Source organism: Epithele typhae (assembly GCF_022376455.1).
Source record: "Epithele typhae strain CBS 203.58 chromosome Unknown BXZ73scaffold_14, whole genome shotgun sequence".
Lineage (NCBI taxonomy): Eukaryota > Fungi > Basidiomycota > Agaricomycetes > Polyporales > Epitheliaceae > Epithele > Epithele typhae.
The window spans coordinates 76960-96265 of record NW_025954205.1 but is presented as its reverse complement, the minus strand read 5'-3'; the positions used below and the strand labels follow the sequence as shown (position 1 = coordinate 96265).

Below are 19306 nucleotides of genomic sequence, written 5' to 3'. Positions count from 1 at the left end.
CGGCACCTGTCACTCACGCTTTACCAGGTTCCGCAACGGCGCTCGCGTGCCCAGCGAGTACATTTCCGCAACCCTTGGGCATAAGCGCACGCTGTGCAGCCACTGCTCCCTGCTCTCAGCGGACGTCTGTTCACCGGAGGTCATCACTACCAGCCGGCCTCTGACCGTGTACCGGGCGGTGTTATCCGCGGCGGGCCTTCACGAACACCGCCTCGTCTCTGCAAACGTGACGTACCTCCTTACCGGCCTTACCCCAGGGTCTCCCATGGCGTTCGACACACTCACCGGCACCAGTCCCCCCACACTGCGCGCCGACCGCCACCCCGCACGCGGCTGGTTCCCTCGGTGCGCGGCGCTCTCCGTGGACGCCCGCGCGGCCACACTCGTGGATGCCGTGCCGGCGCGCACATGCTGGTTGGTCCAGGAGGTCGAGACGGGGGCGCCGCGCGAGGTCGATGTCAGGGTGCCCGCGACGGTCTCGCTGTCTGTGTGCGGATCGGTGGTGGGGATCGTGGATGGGCGCGGGGAGGTGTTCAGGATGACTGGACGGGTTTACTTCTATCATTCTCTGTGCAGAACGTGTGTGAGCGGCTGCGAAAGCACGGATGCAGAACCCATGCAACGCTTTGAGCGGTTTGTCCCGAAACAAGTCTGCTTTGAGGACGAGCTCGTGCCGGATTTGGAACGGACACGGCGGGCGTCGGTTTCAATGTCTATCCCTGAGTTGAGCGCGCGCGCGGTCCGTCACCGCAGGTGGAATTCCCCACGGCGAGGCGATTAGGTTCGCGCTCTCCTTGGGTCTGCTCTCTCGCCTCGTCCCGCAAGCCTCCAACGGGAGACCGCCCTCACAGCGCTGTATCGTCCTCTCTCCTCTATCGTCCTGTCATGTCGTCCCCCCGCGTCCCCATCGAGGTCATCGAGCACATCATCGATGAACTCGGCGCGACTGAATACTCGACCGCGGACCTCGCTCGTTGCATCCAGGTACACAAGGACTGGATCCCCCGGACCCGGATCCATCTCTGGCGCACGCTCACGGTCTCTAGTCGTGAGCAACTCCCAGTCATCTGCGACACGTTCGACCGGAACCCCAATCTGCAATCCCTGGTCGAAATCGTCCGGCTGAAGCCCGACCACTCGGTGAAGCCTGATGCGCAACGCCGGCGTCCGTTCCCTGTCACTGCCCCGATTGTCCTCCTCCCATACCTCATTCACATCCAGGCTTGGGAGTTTCTTGGCGATGGAAACACGGCTTTTCCACTCCGGCGAGCGACGTTGGTTGCCCTGGCCCAGTATCGGGATGTGAAGCGGGTGAGCCGCTACGGCGTACAATTCAAGAACGTTTTCCACCTCTGCTCCCTTCTGTACGCCTTTCCTGCGGTGGAAGAAATAATCATGGAGTACATATATGGGATTGATCCTCCGTCAAACCAGTCGGATCTGTCCGCGTATGGTAGAATAAAGGGCTTGCGGCGGCTTCGGCTCACCAGCCAGGTGATATCTGTTGAATCCACATTGTTGGGATCAAGCTGATAGCAATCAATTTACAGTGGGAACAAATCCCTTCTGTGGAAACTATGCTGATTGTCAAGAACGCTGCGACGCTTGTGGCCATTGAATTGAATGCCTCTTGTCTTCACGGTATGAGAGCATGACACTTGCTACGTGAATGCAGCTGACTCTGAAATACCGTGCCCCACCAGGCTTAGATATCACGTTGTGTCACCACCTTGAGTCGCTCTCCATCTGGATGCCACGCTGCCGCACGTATTATGACCAAAAGAACATACTGGACCAGATATTGCGCGCTTGTATGAAGCTCCCGGACTCGCTATGTACACTCCGTCTGGTGTTTCGCTCCGACAGCGTGTACTACTGGCTTAAGAATGAAGATCTCGGAGAGGAGGGACATAGCGAAGCCATTGAAGCATTCTCCAAAGTTGTATCTCATCATAAAGGTCTCCGCTCCGCCGGTATCATGTGTTCAGTTGAAGATCCCCCGCGGAATCACCTCCCAAGATGGAAGGCTCTGTTTATGCGATGGTTCCACACTCTTCATGATCAAGGCCTGCTCCATGTTTTACCTCTACTAGACACCCTACGTATGTTTGCTTATCATAATCTCGCAATCAGCAAGCCTCACTGACTGCCAAAGGGACAGCATCGGTGCCTATGTGGAGAACACGCTTCACAACTTACGGAGCTGCAACCAACCTCAGTTGCCTTGTAGTGAGCTCCCATGGAAACTGGGCAGCAAGCATCGCGCATAAGGGTACCGACACTGCGACGGAGCTCATCATCTGGGATACGGAGCCGGGCATCCCCGTACTCACCGAGTGGTATGAAGAACACCACCCTGGCGGTTACGAGCCCCATTGCGTTGCATTTTCACCCGACGAGACGCAATTCGCGTTTGCTTCCCCCACAGCCATCCACGTGTACTCTCTCCCCCTTGCGACCGGGTCTACGATATCCAGAAATATCCCCCAGAGAATCGGGCGCCTTCCACTGGACGCTACAGACACGCGTTTTGTCGGGGTTCTCTGGTCGCTGGACGGCACACAGATATTTGTTCAAGACGCCCTGGCTCGAGTGCATGTCTGCGACGCTTCGAGCTTCGCGCATCTCCGCTCGCTCCTCGTACCATCTTCCGAACTGGCCGAGATTCAGCGCGAGAGCCGCTTCGATCGGTCTTATGGTTTATCCGCAGTCGGTCATCATATTCTTTCAACTCTACGATCCCGGGACGACGAGGAGAAGAGCTATATCTTTGCTTGGGATTCGAGCACTGGGACCTGCCGTTACAAGTCGACCGACAGCCAGAGCCCTATTCTCAGCAGTAAATTGTGGAGTGGAACACAAGGGGAAGATCAGTTGCATATCATCTCAGTACACAAGGATGGAACTCTGCGCAAATCGAAGGTCACACCAACAGTCGAGGACACTCCCATCGTCATGCAGTTGTTCTCGAAAAGCAGTAAACGCTTCCCTTCCTCACCCTTCACCGCCGACGGTGCTCATCTCCTAGTGCCGCTGGACCCCCAGTCATTGTCGGTGGTGGACACGATGACCGGGTCCACGCTTTTTCGTCTCCGTCGTGCCCGGGGTATCTATGGCATGGAGTGGTCCGCAGATGGGCAGACGGCAATATTTGAGGCCGAAGAAAACGTGATCTTTACCTGCTGGATCTGGAACATCGAAGAGGGTACCACAAAGGCCGTCTTTCGGTGGCCAGACGGTCGCAGGTTTGGCCTACTCGGGATTTCCGCAGACGGGTCGATGGTCGGATTCTCGAACTATCTAGGAGATGTTGTTTTCCGCCGTGTCAGTGACCTCATGGCCTCTGCTTTGTACCTGTAGAGTTTGTTCCATTAGATACGTCTTGCGTCGGGGTGCGGGAGGAAACCTCACGATACACCCATTCGATTGCGTGGACACGGCGCACGGCCGCTCACCATCACCATAAGCCGTCGGAAAAGACGTTCCGGATGCAGGCGCGGGGTGGAGGGTCAAGAATCGCGTCACGAGATTCGCGGGTCCTATTTGAACGGAAGAATTGAACAGAGGTATCGAAAGAAACAGCGTGGAGGAGCCACAGTGCTAGACCGGCCCCAGTGTCCGACATTTCCGCGTTCGCTGCTACTTCATCACGCCCACCCTGGACGCCAACTCTTCATGAATATGCGCATACGTGTTCTCGCCCGAAAATAACTCATCCATTGTTTGTGGCACCGTGTCGGGCGACGCGCACCGAGGCCGTCCCCACGAATCGCACCAAGGCCGTCCACCATCTTCCCAGCCGTTACATCCGGCGCGAGGCCAGCGAGCTCTGCACGTAGGGCACTGTTGCCATTGGCGTCGTCTACTTGGCCGAGGCCGCGAGCGCAGAGGCGTCGCACCGGTGACCAGGGTGTCTAGGGTATTGCGATCCCATCGCGCGCAACTTGCACGCGTGAACACGTCGTGCATCCGCGGTGGTGGCGCATGGCGAGGGCGGTCGGGACGGCGATGTGCGCGGAGTCGCAATGAAGTCGCGCGCGAGGGTCGAAACGGAAACCGCGGTGGCGGACGGCTACGCCCCGGCGGCCGTGGGTGCGCAGATGATCGTCGACCTCGTTGGCGTCGCGTTCGTGGCGAAGGGCGGCGTCGTTCGCGCTCTTACTGGTGGTGTTGTCGGCGGGTGCGCCCGGCAGCGAACGCAAGCATTGTGTATTACCCGCCAACGTCGCTGGCGTGAGCAGTATGCCTGCGGGTGTCGATGGATGTCAGGACGCCGCCGCGAACACGAATCTAGGCGGAACGGCACGCCGTTTCCGTAGAATTAGAGTGGGCACTTACGAGAGGACCTTCGCAACGCATTCCGACGTTCGGGAACGCAGTCGGGGACGGCAGTTGGCGTTCGAGTCAGGGATGTCGGGCTCAGGGTGGACTAGGCGGCCTGAATGCGCTGGGTTGGCGGAGCGGCGTGCTGTGCGGGCATGGTGTTGGAACGACCCGTGAGGAAAGAGGTCGGACGACGCGCGGACGGCGGGCGAGGGTCGTGGACCGACTCCGGATGGAGGTTATTACGGGCGCGGGCGCGGGCGCGGGGACGGGTATAAAAGGGATACCGGACGAGGTGTCGGGACCCGCTAGGCGCCCCAGCTGTGTGCATACGTGCTGGACGGGCTGAGGCTTGCGCTGTGTGTCGTCACCCCCTGCGCTGCTTCTGGTTTGACTGTTCGAGTAGGACAGCTGGAGAGGACAAGGGCTTTGTAAGTTGTCGTTCTCATCGTCAGTGCAGCGAACGCTGACTGACTGCTCTGGTGGTACGCACTCGATGGGAGCAGGCGAATCCGGGCTGAAAATACTAGGCTACGTTTAGACAGCTATGGGGAAGAAACACGGGAACGGCTCACCTGAGGTGAGCGCATGCAAGCGCATGTGGGCGCGGGCGTGGGAGGGGCGCTCCAACGGTGTTTCGATGGGCGTAGTTCCAAGGGGCGGAAGGCAAGGCGCCGCGTACGCTTCGGTTGAGGCTGTTAACGGCGCGAAGGGTGGAACGGCAGAAGCACACGGCTCACGCTGCAGCGCGATGTCCGTCACTGCTGAGACCCGGCTGAGGTCAGCTCGAACACTGTGACAGGTACGCACGATCTGGCAGAGACGCGAGACAGTTATTAACGATGCAGCTGACGCCATGGGCGTACGTGGCGGTCGCGCGGGAGAAGTCTACGCCGATCGTCAATAAGATATGCTGTCGGGAAGGTTTAGCACTTACATATCCAACACGGTACGGAACGAGGGGAAAGAATGACCTAGTGTACATGGACGAGGGTGACGTCGAGGAAATGGAGCCCACGACATGCGTCTTGCGTGTGCGGTGTGGCCGCGGCCCGGAATCGCCGCCAGAATCCGAGTGGAGCGCGTGGTCGTCCTGCGGAGGTGCGTCGACGACGAGCACGGGGCTGAACGAGATCGAAGGCGACGGGGAACACGCCCAACTTGTCTCGCCCCGCATTGGGTACCTGCTCGCTCCGTCGGCCGCGGCACTGCGTGAACCAAAAGCGGGCGAAGCGCACGGGGGCTGACGTCGCGCGACGGGGCGTATGCCCGGCGGCGGCGGTGGCGGCCAGCGCGCCGGGGGACGTGGAGGAATTCGGCGAGCAATGGGAGAGCGGGCGTAGATGTGTACGACGCCACCGCAGATTGCACGCGCCCGTAGCCGTCGAGCTGCGCGGCTGCCAGCTGTTGGTCTTGAAAGCTTGAAGACCGTGCCGAGTGTCAAAGAGACCGCGTTGGAGACCGCGTGTGGAAACATCGTGCGCAGTATGCAGTGATACGTGGAGGTTTGCAGGTGAAGAGGGGGATCGTAGCAGTAGACGACGACGAGGACCTGCAGTAGAGACGATCCCATGTGAGCACTGGGACATGATGGTGCGTCAGACAAGGACGCAGCAAGAGGAGGCAGGGCTCACGTGAGGCGCGCGCACATAGGCGTCTGAATAGGCGAGGAGCAGGCGTGAGCGAGGGGACGGCCGGATGTGAACAGGTTGGCCAAAGGCGCAGGAGAGGGACTTAATTGCAAGACGGCGGGGCGCGCGAGCGGAGCACGGATGCAGTTGGGACGTCGACGGGCCAGGCTGGGAAGAGAAGCGGAAGGGTCGATCTCGGTCGCCTCGACTCCATCCGTCCTTCGGCTTGTATGCGTCGTTGAGGCCACTGCGAGACGGGGACGGCAGGATGGGCGTTGGAGTTCAAGCACGGCCAGGCGCCAGCGGCGCGAGATTCCGGAATCAGCCGCCTGCCGTGGGCTCTGCACGCTCTGTCTGAGACGACCAGCTGCCCTCCTCCTGCACGATGGTCCGCACAACCTGCCCGTACGCCACGCCAAAGCTGCACCTCCAACAACCTCCCGCTCCGCTTCAACAACTTTGCGGTTGAGCTCCGCGACGCTGAGTTCAACGCCGCACACGAGGTCGGTTGTTTTTGCTGTGACGGTAGAGGCAGACTAACTGACCGGCTTTCCATCCCCGCGCTACCCTCACCCATCGCCTGCAGCTCGGGGATACAACCCTTCTCGTGGAGCAACCGGAGATGGCGGATGACGGCTTCCTGAAGAAGGCGCACCACGTCTTGATTGAAGTACGCCACCCTCCGTCCCTTCGTCCTCTACGCTCACACTGATCCCTACGTTCCCTGGGGCTGCCATGTCCACGTCGAGGAGAGCTCGGTGGTGTGCGCAAACTGCAGCCACGTCCACCCGATCTTGAACGGCTTCCCAAACATGGTGCGTGCTCGTCCTCCGGCTGGTCCTCTCGCGCTCTTTCCCCCCACCCGTCGCGCGAACCGACTCCGCGTTTCCGCGTACTATACGCTTCCATCTCTCCTCCTTCTCGCTGTCCAATGTCTGCCTCTCCTCATCCGTCCTCCGTCCCGCATCCCTTGCTGAGAGCCCCTATCCTCGTACTTGTGGAACACAAGATCGGCTAGCCCGGCATGGCCCCCGCTCGCCCTTACGAGCGTGTACCCCAAAGGTACGCTACGAAACATGGCGTTGGTAAGCCACCCGGACGCGTGTGCGATCACGCTATCGATGCGTATCGCCCGAGCGACGCTCTCGCGTCCCCCCGCAACCCGATTCCGGACCAGCCGCGGTGATACGGCCACGGAGCGTGGAGGAGCCGACAGCGAGGTGCAAAGCAGGTGGCAAGCGACGAGAGTCCGGGGAACGAGGAAGGCGAGAAGCCTTTGTCTTGCGGACGGTCTCTGCGCGCGTTCGAGGAGCCGTTGGCACAGTCGCACACGCACGACGTATGTATGTAGCATCGAACCGAATAGATTTTTCATTCCCCTCGCACCACCTAGATCCGCACGACCGCCTACGCCCACCGGCGCAGCGACCGCACGCCCGATCGCTAGTAAAAGCACAAGGGTATTCTACAAAGAGGCCGCCTCCCATCTACCTCTAGTTTATTTGCCGCGCCTCTGTAGGTCTCAAATGATCTGTGGGGAGGGGGGAGGGGCGCACAGCGGAAATGGGTGCGACCGGACACCAAACCAAACACCGGAACGAGACAGACCATCGCGAGCGCGACCGACGGTTCTGGGGCCCTCGTCGTCGCCGCTCGCGTTCATGGCGTAACCTGGGGTGCGAAACCGTGGGTGGGGGCGTGTACGCTTGAACACGGGCGTCGCACGGTGAGTGGCAGCGGCAGCGGGGATAGGGGCGGGGAGGCGGAGACGGGAGACGGGAGGGGGCAGGGATGCGGGGAGGAAGACATCAGTCAGTGCGGTTGCTCTTCTTGCTCCCATTCCCGTTCTCGACGCTCGCAAAGTACTTGAGCGAGCCCGGGATCCGGCTTCATCGTCTTCGCGCCCTCGCTTCAGTTCGCAGGGCACATCTCGCCGTGCTCGTCCTGCGGGGAGAGATCAGCGAGGGCAATAACGGGGAACGCAGAGGAGAAGAGACGCACCGTGGACTGGAACGTCTTCACGAGCCGGATCGCCGGATCGTTTCCTCGACTGAGCGGCGGACGGCGAGGTCGTTGAGCGCGATCGGCCTGAACGCACGATGAGCCACGATCGCGACCCTATGCTACCCGCTGCGGACGTACCTGATGATGCCCTTGGGGTTGACGACGAAGAGCGATGCCCTCGTCCTCGATGGGTACGCCGTGGTCGCGCGAGATGGACACGTTGCGCTCCGCGATGAGTGGGAGCTTGAGGTCCGGGCCGAGATCGCCTACTCGCGCGGGGAGGTCGCCCGGGCAAAATGCGAGTACCGCGTTGGAGGTGGCCCACACGCCCCGTCAGCGTTGCGTTCGTGGCGGAGGGCGGCGCCGTTCGCGTTCCTACGGTTGGATTGGTCGGCGGGTGCGCCAAGCAGCAAACACAAGCTTTGCGTGTCGCCGACGTCCGAGAGTAGCATGCCTATGGGGCCTGCGTGCGCTCGGGGTTGGTGGAACGGGCTGTGCGGGCCTGCGTTGCAAGGATCCTCGCGGAACGACTCAGCGAGCTCGGGGGACGCGCGGAAATCCGGCGAGGGTTATCAGCCGACTCCGGATGAAGGCGATCGCGAGTCTTCGCGGGTGCGGGCGCGCGGACGGAGTACAAAAGGGTCAACCGGACGAGGTGTTGAGACCCGCTCGGCGCTCCCGGTTGAATGCGTGAGTCCGGACGGGCTCAAGCTTGAGCTGCGCGTCGTCACCCCTTGCGTTCCTGCTGATTTGACCGTTCGGATAGGTCGGCTGGAGAGGACAGGGAATCTGTAAGCCGTCATTCCCCTCGTCGGTGCTGTGAACGCTGACTTACGGCTTGGCAGGACGTCGTGCACGAGGAGCGGCGGTGCAGCGGTACGTGTTGCGCGGGAGCGGGTGATTCAGGGGCTAGAAATACAAGCGTTTAGGCCACAGTTGGGCAGCTACGGGGACAGAAGAGGGAAACGGCTCACCTGAGGCGTGAGCATCCAGACGCATACGGGCGCGGGCGCGGGGCAGGGGTTGACGTCGAGGTAACGTAGTTGGTACGGGCCCGCGACATGCGTCCGCTCTGGCCGTGGCCCGGAATCGCCATCGGAGTCCGAGTTGAGCGCGTGAACGTCCTGCCGAGGAAGGGTGTTGAAGGTGGTCACCATGGGCTTGCATGAGCTCGAGGGCCTCCGAGAGCACGCTTAAGGCCTAAGGGGTCCCGCTCCGCGTCGGGCGTGTGCTTGTTCCGTCGGCGGCGTCCACTGCGTGAGCTGAGAGCGAGCGAGGTGCGCGGGGGTTGACGTCGCACGACGGGATGCGTGTCCACAAGCGGAGCGGAGGCCGCGGCGGCCAGCGAGGGACGGGGAGAAGTTCCGCGAGCAGGTAAAAAACGACGATGAACGCGAGAGCGGGGGAGCAGGGGAGATGCACACCACGCGTCCATAGCCCGCTGAGCTGCCTGGCTGCCAATTGCAAGTGCTGATCTTGAAGACGCCTAATGTAAAACAGCCCGCGCGTGGAGACGTCGAGCGCAGTGAGAGCCGGAGTGGGGCATCTTAGCAGACGACAAGGACAGGTCACAGCGGGGTGCGCAAAATGCGAAGGCGAGGGCGAGTGGGGCAAGAGAGAAGGTAGAGCGAGCACGAATGCATCGCGTCGGCGGATCCGCAGCCGGGACAGAGGTGAGCGGGAGGACGGCGTAGAGCTCTCGCCGGGACAGCGGAGTACTAGGCCATCGAGAGGGCGTGGGTGAGCAAGAGAGAAGGTCGACTCGCGGGAGGTGCGCGTCTTCGTGCGCCTGCAACCGCGCGCAGGACGTCATCTGCGACTGCACATCATCGTCAGTCCCATCGTGGCGACTTCGCGTCTGGAAATCGCTCACATATTGTCGGCCGTCCATCGCATAAATTTCAGACCTACACGATTGAGGTCATCGGAAGATACGCTGGACAGCAATGGCGCCACGGTGAGAATGGGCGACGCAGTGAGAGCGGGATCACTGCGCACCTGCAGCTAGCCATGTACGTAGAGGGGTGACCGTGACGGAACGTGTGACGTGACGGGACGCGAGTCCGCGCCGCTGCGCCTGTGGCGGCTGCCAGCCAGCCCACGCCGCTCTCATGATTGCAGTCTGCAGGTACTCTGCTCGTCATGCCATTCTGCTTCGTTTCCCTTTCTCCGTCTTTCCTCTCGCTTATCTGCCACCATGTGCATTCTCTGCCTCAATCTCCGTGATCCCGTAGTCACCTTATTCAGCCCCGTTGCAAGACCCATCATCCGCCGTTGGGACCTTCAAACCCCAGACTCCTGGGACGCGACTAGAGGGGCTGTGGAAGGCGGCGCCTCCAACGCTTCATGGTTCGTATGAAACAAGTCCGCACGGGCGGAGGACATGTCGGGCAGAAGTTCATCGGGAGTCCGAGTCAAAGGTGCGTGCTCAAATGCTGATGTACACCGCCGGTCTAACAGGCCTCTCTATGCTTCTCCTTGGACGTCCGGCTACGGCGTGCGCTTTTCGCACCGCATCGCTGCCTCTAAAATGCCCGGTTTTCGCACTCGAAGAGCCTCGTAAGTCAGCATTTTAGCGAAATGGTCATTTTCTTGACAATCTGCGAGCCCCGCAGCTCAGGACGTTCTGCGGTAGACGATGACGCCGACGCCCACGTCAGTCAAACCCGGCTTGGAACCATATGCACTTCATTTCACGCACGTGTGGTCCCCTTCGTGCGCATCGATGCCGTTGAAGAAGCCATTGGCGCACTGGCTGCCGAAGGAGACCCCCAGACTCTTGCACGCTGTGCCCTGGTCTGCGTGTCGTGGACAGCTAGCAGCCGCTACCATTTCTGGCACGAGTCCATCCTTTCTAGCGACGAGAAACTGCCCGGCATTTTCGGTGCGTGCACTCCAGTCGTTCCCTCGCGCTGTTCAGGTCCTCTTTCGCAAGAGCATCTCCCTTTTCCCTCCCAAGAAGATCCGAACGCTGCAAAAATGGCAGCTCTCCAGTGTCGTCACTGGCGTTTCCCGGCCACCCGACGGCACGCAAGTGCTCTTTCAAGATGCCGTTGCGCACGTCGACGTCTTCGACCGTACGCCCGCCTTCGCGCGCCCGCGCCCCCTCCCTCTCCCGTCCGGACGTATGACGAGGTTTCAGGGCTCTGTGAGGACGGCACTGCGATCCAAGGTCTCGTCTTCCTTCGACGGCCAGTAACTCCTTTCACACATGCACTACGACGACGTCGCGAAGCGCATGGACAAGAGCTACCTATACAGTGTCTGGAGACGAGTCACCGGCAGCCGTCACTCACGCTTTAACAGGTTTCGCAACGGCGCGAGCGCGCCCAGCGAGTATATTGCCTCAACCCCCCTGGCGTGAGCGCACGCGCGCACGCGCGTCACCGCGCTGTGCAGCGACTGCTCCCTGCTCTCCGCGGACGTCTGTTCAGCGGGGGTTATCACCACCATCCGGCCTCCGACTTTGCAGCAGGCCGCCTCTTCTCCGCGGACGGGGGGCGCCTCCTTGCCCGACTCGCCCGTGGTGTTCGAAACACTAACCAGCACCGCGCTCCCCACACCGCGCACAGACCGCCACCTAGCGCGCGGCTGGTTCCCGCGGTGCGCGGCGCTCTCCGTGGACGTCCGCGCGGCCGCACTCGTGGATCCTATGTCGGCGCGCACAGGATCTGGGAGTTGGAGACGAGGACGCGCGCGAGGTCGATGCCAGGGTGCCCGCGCTAGTTTCGCTGTCTGGGCGGGTCGGTGGTGGGGTTGTTTGATGGGCACGGGGAAGTGTTCAGGATAACCGGACAAGTCTACTTATACCATGCACTGCAAAACGTGTGTGAATGGCTATGAAAGGACGAATGTAGAACCCATGAAACGTTGGCACGAGGAGTGAGCACTTGAGCGTGGTGTCTCGGAATAAGTCTGCTGGGATGACAAGCTCGTGCTCTGAGATGGTTTCGTATTCTCAAAGGGCACGGCGAATGTCGGCTTCAATGTCTATCGAGTTGCCAAGCGCGCGCGACGTCTGTCACCGCAGGCGGAATTCCCCACGGCGAGGTGATTAGGTTCGCGTTCTCCTTGGGCCTGCTCTCTCACTTCGCCCGACAAGCCTCCGACGGGAGACCACGCTCGCGGCGCGCTATCGTCCTCGCTCCTGTATCGTCCCGTCATGTCGTCCCCCCGCGTCCCCATTGAGGTCATCGAGCACATCATCGATGAACTCGGTGCGGCCGAAGACACCGCGGCCCTCATTCGTTGCATCCAAGTAAACAAGGACTGGGTCCTCCGGACTCGCATCCATCTCTGGCGCACGCTCACGGTTTCTAGCCGTGAGCGACTCCCCATCCTCTGCGCCATCTTAGACGGGAACCCCACTCTGCAATCCTTGGTCGAAGTTGTCCGGCTGAAGCCCAATCGTTCGGTGGAGGATGTGCGAGGTCACCCGCGTCCGTTCCCTGTCACTGCCCCGATCGTCCTCCTCCCATACCTCATTCACATCCAGGCTTGGGAGTTTCTCGGCGATGGATACACGAATTTCCCACTCCGGCGAGCGACGTTGGTTGCCCTGGGCCAGTATCGGGATGTGAGGCGGGTGACCTTCTTCGATGTACATTTTAAGACCCTTTTCCACTTCTGCCCTCTCCTGTACGCTTTTCCTGCCCTGGAAGAAATCATCATAGATAACATGGATCGGCTTCCTCCTCCACCAAATAACTCGCTTCTGTCTGCGCATGGCAGACGAAAGGGCTTGCAGCGGCTTCGGTTCTTCGAGGTGATATCTGCTGAATCCGCATCGTTGGAATCGAGCTGATAGCAACCCATTCACAGCGGTTTAGGTCTGATAAGATCCCTGCTGCGGAAACCCCGCTGCTCTTCAAGAATGCTGCGACGCTTGTGGTCGTCGAATTGCCAGGTTATTGGCTTAAGGGTGCGAGAGCATGACACTTGCTACGTGAATCCAGCTGACTCTAAAACACACCTGACTAGGGTTCGATATCACATTGTGTTGCAACCTTGAGTCGCTCTCCGTCTGGATGCCACACACGGATTTTCCCCTCAAGGACACTACTGCAGTAGTATTGCGCGCTTGTATGAAGCTCCCCGACTCGCTACGCACACTCCGTCTAGTGTATTACTCCCTCAGCATTTATTGGGAATGGAACGATCCAGATGAGGATGAACACAGACAAGTTATTGAAGAATTCTCCCGGGTTGTATCTCGTCATAATCGTCTACGCTCTGCCGGTCTCATGTGTTCAGTTCACAACCTTCCACGGAATCACCTCTCAAGATGGACAGCCCTGTTCGTGCGATGGTTCCAAACTCTGCATGATCGAAACCTGCTCCGTGTTGTACCTCTAGACACCCTGGGTAAGTTTGCTTGTCATAATATCGCAAACAGCAAGCACTGACTGCTGCAACAACAGGGCCTATCTCGGGAAGTCGTTGCACGCCTTACGGATCTGCGACCAACCTCCGTTGGCTCATCTTCAGTTCCCGTGGAAACTGGGCAGCAAGCATCGCGCATGTGAGGCCCATAACAGAGCTCATAATTTGGGACACCGAGTCAGGCATCCCCGTACTCACCGACTGGTACGAAGAACACGACCACTCAGAAGACCACCCCCATCGTGTTGCATTTTCCCCCGACGAGACGCAATTTGCGTTTACTTCCTCCGCAGCTATCCACCTGTTTTCTATCCCTCTTACGACGAGCTCATCTGGCAAGATCCCCCAGAGAGTTGGGTACCTTCCACTGGATGCCACAGGCGCGCCCTTTGTCGGGGTTCTCTGGTCGCTGGACGGCACACAGATATTTGTTCAAGACGTCCTGGCTCGGGTGCATGTCTGCGATGCTTCGAGCTTCGCGCATCTCCGCTCGCTCCTCGTACCATCTTCCGAACTGGCCGCTATTCAACATGGGTACTCACAGCCCCGCAGCGATCCCAGGCTCAGACTGTCTTCAGCCGGCAATCACATTCTTTCAACTTTGGGATTCACGCTGCTAGATGGGACTCATCCGAACAACTATATCTTTGTTTGGGATTCGAGAACCGGGACCCGCCGTTACAAGTCGACCGATGGCCAGAGCACTATTGTCGGCAGTACATTGTGGAACACAACGCGAGGAGAAGACCAGTTTCATGTTATCTCGGTATGCGACGATGGAAATCTGCGCAATTCGAAGGTCGCATCAACAGTGGAGCATGTCATCAGCGTCACACAGGCAGTGGTTCAAACACTCAGCAACAAAGTCAACGACACGGCACCCTGGTTCCCATCGTCACCATTCACCACCGACGGTGCTCGTCTCATGATGCAGCCAGACCCTCGGTCATTTTTGGGGGTGCAACCAGACATTCGGTCATTGGTGGTGGTGGACACGATGACCGGGTCCACGCTGTTTCGTCTCGATCATGCTGCGGGTATCTATGACAGGGAGTGGTCCGCAGATGGACGGACAGCAATATTTGTGGCCGAAGAAAACAACGTCTCTATCTGCTGGATCTGGAACATCGAAGAAGGTACCAGAAAGGCTCTCTTTCGGTGGCCGGACGGCCGCTTTGTAGCCAAGTCCGCGATTTCCGCAGACGGATCGATGGTCGGACTCTCGAACTGGGAAGGAGATGTGGTTTTCCGCCGCGTCAGTGACCTCATGATGGCCCCTGCTTGGGACCCTTACGTAGATCCCGGTCATATTGAAGCTTGATTCTTTGATGTATTTGCATAATTGCATACGTCTCGATTCGATTTGCTGGCCGGCAGCCTCACGATACACCCATCCAGACACATGGACGTCCGCGCCGCACGACCGCTCACTATAACCTGGCTGGAAGAGACGTCCAATACATTCAGGCGCGGGTTAAACGGAAAAGCATCGCGAGACTCGCGAATTTTGTGTGAACAGGAAGAGGTAAAAGAGGAAGTTGTCCCAGTCATACGATATTCCAGCCACTTCGGTATGTTCTTCAGACTTCCGACTGCTACCAACCACCCCTCGCTTTTCTCGCTACTATCTCTCGTGCCCACGCTGCCGCTGCGCGGCCTCTACAGTACTCTCTCTTGTCCTGCTCCTCATGTTCGTTTAGACCGTTCTGTCTCACTTCCTCACCGGCATGCGGGCCGCTCTCAGCCCGCACGGACTTTGTTGCTATATCTCGCACTTGGTCATGTATTTATTCTACTAGGCTGCACACTCTATCCACAGTTTCGACGCCCCCATAGCGCGTGCTACTCACCCAAGTCCACGTCCGCCTGCCGCCGCCGCCTCCGCCTCCAGCTTTCCGCCTTCCGCCTTCCGCCTATCCGCCGCCGTCCGTCTCGCCGTCCTCTGCATCGTCTCCGCGCACATCGCACATCCTCCCTTTCTTCCACGCGCTCGTCTTCTCCTCTCGCGCCGGGCCGACCTCCCGCGGTACAAGCTCCACGAGCTCGCACGCGATCCCCTTCGCACCCCTTCTTCGCGCGCCTCCCGGCGTGGGGCTAGTGCGTCGGGCACGGTTGGAGTCGTCCGCTCGGCCGTGGCCGGGAGCGCAGAGGCGCCGCACCGGTCACCAGGATATCTGGGGTATCACGATCTCATCGCGCGCAACTTGTCTGCGTTAACACGTCGCGCGCCCGCGGTGGCGGCGCATGGCGAGGGCGGCAGGGACGGCGGCGTGCGCGGAGTTGCAAGGAAATCGAGCGGCGGACGGCCACGCCCCGGCGGCCGTGGGTGATCGTCGACCTGAGTCGGGAGCGTCGTTTTCGGGGCAGAGAGGGGCGTCGTTCACGCAGCGGGTGCACCTAGGAGCAAACAGCGTGTCCCCTGCCGACGTCGCCGGCGAGTGAAGCATCCCTGCGGATGTCGATGGATGTTCTGGACGCCGCCGTGAGACGACGGGTGATCAACACGCCGTTTCTGTGTAACCGGAGTCTGCACTTACAAGGGTAGGACCATTCCAACGCATTCCAACGTCCGGGGAACGCACTGGTGGACGGCGGTCGGTATTCGTGTCCGGGACATCGGGCCCAGGGTGGACTCTGCAGCCTGCGTGCGCCGGGTTGGCCGAACGGGTCGCGCGGGTTAGGTGTTGTAACGATCCGTGCGGAACGAGATCGGGTGACGCGCGGGCGCCGGGCGAGCTAGAGTCGTGAGCCAACTCCGGATAGAGGTGATTGCGAGTGTGTGTGCGCGCGCGGGGACGGGCATAAAACGGGCAAACGGACAAGGCTGTTTGCATACATCCTGGACGAGCTTGGCAGGCTTGCGCTGTGCGTCGTCACCCCCTGGATACTTCTGATTTGACTATTCAATTAGGACGGCTAGAGCGGACAAGGGTTCTGTAAATCGTCATTCCCCTCGTCGGTGCTGTGAACGCTGGCTTACCAATCGGCAGGACGTTGTGGACGGCGAGCGGTGGTGCGGCGGCACGGATTGGATGGAGGCGGACGACTCGGGGGCTGGAAATACAAGGCTGCAGACTACAGTTAGACGACTATGGGGACGGAAGAGGAGAACGGCTCACCCAAGGCGAGCGCATACAGGCGCAGGCGTGGGCACGGGGAACGCTCGAATGGTGTGTCAATGGGCGCATCTCCAAAAGACGGAAGGCACGACGCTGTGCATGCCTTGATCGAGGTCGCAAACAGCGCGAAGGACGGGACGGCTCGGCGCCCAGTCATGCTTCGTGCCTGGACGCAATGTCCGTCGCTTCCGAGCGCTGTGCACTGTTATCGACGATGCAGCTGAGGCCACGGGCGTACGTGGCGGTCGCGCGGGGAAAGCCCATGCCGATCGTGAATGCGATCTAGATATGCTGTCGGGAGCATTCAGCACTTGTCCACCGCGGTACGGAAGGAGAGGAAAGAATGGCGTAACGTACGTGGATGAAGGGCTTCATCCGCGGGGTGCTCGGAGTGGTCGACGGTGACGTCGAGGAAACGGAGGCGGTACGGACCCGCGCCATGCGTGACGCGTCGTCCGCTGTGGCCGTGGCCCGGAATCGCCTTCAGAGTCTGAGTGGGTCGCGTCGACGTCCTACGGATAAAGGGCGTCGACGACGAGCACGACGGGTTGCACTAGATTCAAGGCGTCCGGGAGCACGCCCAACTCGTCGGCCTGCTCCGCATTGGATATCTGTCGGCCGTCTCCACTGCGTGAACTGAAAGCATGCGAAGCGCACGGGGGCTGACGTCGCGCGACGGGGTGTCTGCACGGCGGCGGCGGCGGCGGCGACCAGCGGGGGACGTGGAGGAGTCCCGCTAGCAATGGGAGAGTATGCACGACGCGACCGCGGATTGCACGCGCCTGTAGCCTGTCGAGCTGCCCGACTGGCCAGCTGTTGATATTGAAGACGGTGCCGATTGTCAACGAGACCGCGTTGCAAACCGCATGTCAAAACGTCGTGCGCAGTGTTCAGTGTCACGTGTTGTGTGGCAGCTGAAGCGGGGGCTCGCAGTAGTAGACGTGGACGAGGACGTGCATCCCATGTGGGCAAGGCTGCGATGTGGTGTGTCAGACAAGGACACTCCGAGAGGAGGCAGCACTCAAGCGCCCACCAGTTGAGGCATGCACATACAGGTGCCGGAATAGGCGAGGGACAGGCGTGAGCGAGGGGACGGCCGGATGTGAACCTGCGGGTGGGCCAAAGGCGAAGGAGAGCGTCCCAAGACGGCGGCGTGCGCGAGCGGGGCAAGAGACGGGCACGGATGCAGCCGGGGCGGCGACGGGCCAGGCTGGGCAGAGAAGTGGAAGGGTCGATCTCGGTAGCCTCGACCTCATCCGTCCCCCGGCTTGCACGCGTCGTTGAGGCCATCGCGAGACCGCGGCGAGGGGATGGGCGTTGCAGTTCAAGCACGGCCAGGCGCCAGCGGGACGATATTCCGGGATCAGCCGCCCGTCTGTCCTCTGCCGCGGGCTCTGCATGCTCTGCCTGGACGACCAGCAGCCCTCCTCCTCCACGATGGTCCGCACAACCTACTCGTGCGCCACGCCAACGGCTGCACCTCCGAAAACCTCCCTCTGCGCTTCAAGGACGTCGTAGTCGAGCTTCGGGATACCGACTTCAACGCCGGCTTCCGACTCCGCGACTGCCTCCCCCGCCTCGAGTGGCCTGCGCTCGTCGACGCCGCACGCAAGGTCCGTTCTGTTCACTGTAACTGTAAATGCACCCTAGCTGACCGGCTTTCTGTCCCCGTACCACCCTCACACACCTCCTGCAGCTCGGGGATACACCCCTTCCCGCGGAGCAGCTGGAGATGGCGGACGACGGCTTCCTGAAGAAAGCGCACCACGTCTTGATTGAAGTGCGCCCTGATCCTCCCGTCGTCCTCCACGCTCACGCTCACCCCTACGTCCCCTGGGCTCCCCAGATCCACGTCGAGGAGGGCGCGACGGGGTGCAGCCACGTCCACCCGTTCGCGAACGGCGTCCCGAACATGGTGCGTGCTCGTCCTCCGGCTCGTCCTCCCGCGCTCTTTCCCCCCACCCGTCGCGCGACCCGCCTTTGTGTTTCCGTGTCCTCCTGCCTGCGCTTCCATCCTCCTTTTTCTCCCTCTCCTCCCACGATCGCATCCCTGGCTCTCTCGCCTTCCACTCCTCCACGATCCACATCCCGCATCTGTCCTCCGTCCCACATCCCTTGCTGACGACGCCCCCTCCTCACACAGCTCCTCGCGGAACACGACACCGGCTAGCCTGGCCGCGCACTCGCTCGTCCTTGCGAGCGCGTGCCCCAAAAGTACTCCACGACATACGACAATGGGAGACCACGATGGGTGCGCCATCACGCTGTCGATACGTATCGCCCGAGCGACACTCTCGCCTCCTCCCGTCGTCCTATTCCGGACCGGCCTCGGCCACACGGCGCGGCGCGACGAATCAAACATGGACGATTCTCCGGACGGATCGCTCTGGCTCATGCCTACGCAGCCATGCCTCGATTGAGCTGGAAGCGGGTTCATGTCAGGCGAATGTGGAGGGGGGTGGATAAGCACCGGGCTTTGTACATGTTGGTATGACTACGATTGTTTCCTAGTGCGACTACAGTAGACTGAGCCCCGCCTTTGTCGACATACACCAGGCGGACGTTCTCCGAGTTGCGCACCCTCGTTGTGACGCACACTGCGAACTGGAATGAGCGGATGGCACTTTCGCACATGTCTCTCCCTGCTTTCCGCAAGCTATACCTCGCGGTCCAGATGCACAGCGTCGACAGCACCCTCTCTCTCTCTCTCTCTCTTCGACAGCCTTCTACTCCCGTGGTCACCCCACGCCCAGAAGCTTCCCCTCCCTTCATTATCTCGAGATCTCCGCAACTCTCCAAGACCTCTCCACATTCTTCAGCACCACCGGAACGACACAGCGTCTCATT

General features: G+C 60.6%; 5 protein-coding genes across 5 annotated transcripts; 4 read left to right on the top strand and 1 right to left on the bottom strand.

The window, feature by feature from the left end:
• Positions 1–888: 888 nt before the first annotated feature.
• Positions 889–1179, top strand: BXZ73DRAFT_2521 (uncharacterized protein; the record flags this gene model as incomplete). The annotated part of the gene is made up of 1 exon (XM_048017710.1): positions 889–1179. A coding segment is annotated over one exon (291 nt), but the record flags the coding sequence as incomplete, so codon positions are not given.
• A 993-nt stretch (positions 1180–2172) lies between these two features.
• On the top strand, positions 2173–3360 carry BXZ73DRAFT_76281 (Quino protein amine dehydrogenase; the record flags this gene model as incomplete). The annotated part of the gene is made up of 1 exon (XM_048022387.1): positions 2173–3360. One exon carries the CDS (start codon positions 2173–2175, stop codon positions 3358–3360), a length of 1188 nt encoding a protein of 395 aa, XP_047879400.1.
• A 4505-nt stretch (positions 3361–7865) lies between these two features.
• Positions 7866–8255, bottom strand: BXZ73DRAFT_44437 (peroxiredoxin 2; the record flags this gene model as incomplete). Its single annotated transcript, XM_048019340.1, has 3 exons — positions 7866–7898; positions 7956–8042; positions 8082–8255. Coding segments are annotated over 3 exons (294 nt in total), but the record flags the coding sequence as incomplete, so codon positions are not given.
• A 3868-nt stretch (positions 8256–12123) lies between these two features.
• Positions 12124–12459, top strand: BXZ73DRAFT_4951 (uncharacterized protein; the record flags this gene model as incomplete). The annotated part of the gene is made up of 1 exon (XM_048020260.1): positions 12124–12459. A coding segment is annotated over one exon (336 nt), but the record flags the coding sequence as incomplete, so codon positions are not given.
• Positions 12460–17325: 4866 nt separating this feature from the next.
• Positions 17326–18629, top strand: BXZ73DRAFT_76278 (uncharacterized protein; the record flags this gene model as incomplete). Its single annotated transcript, XM_048022386.1, has 4 exons — positions 17326–17443; positions 17879–18072; positions 18156–18374; positions 18603–18629. The coding sequence occupies 4 exons, from the start codon at positions 17326–17328 to the stop codon at positions 18627–18629; spliced, it is 558 nt and encodes a 185-aa protein (XP_047879397.1).
• Positions 18630–19306: the final 677 nt, after the last annotated feature.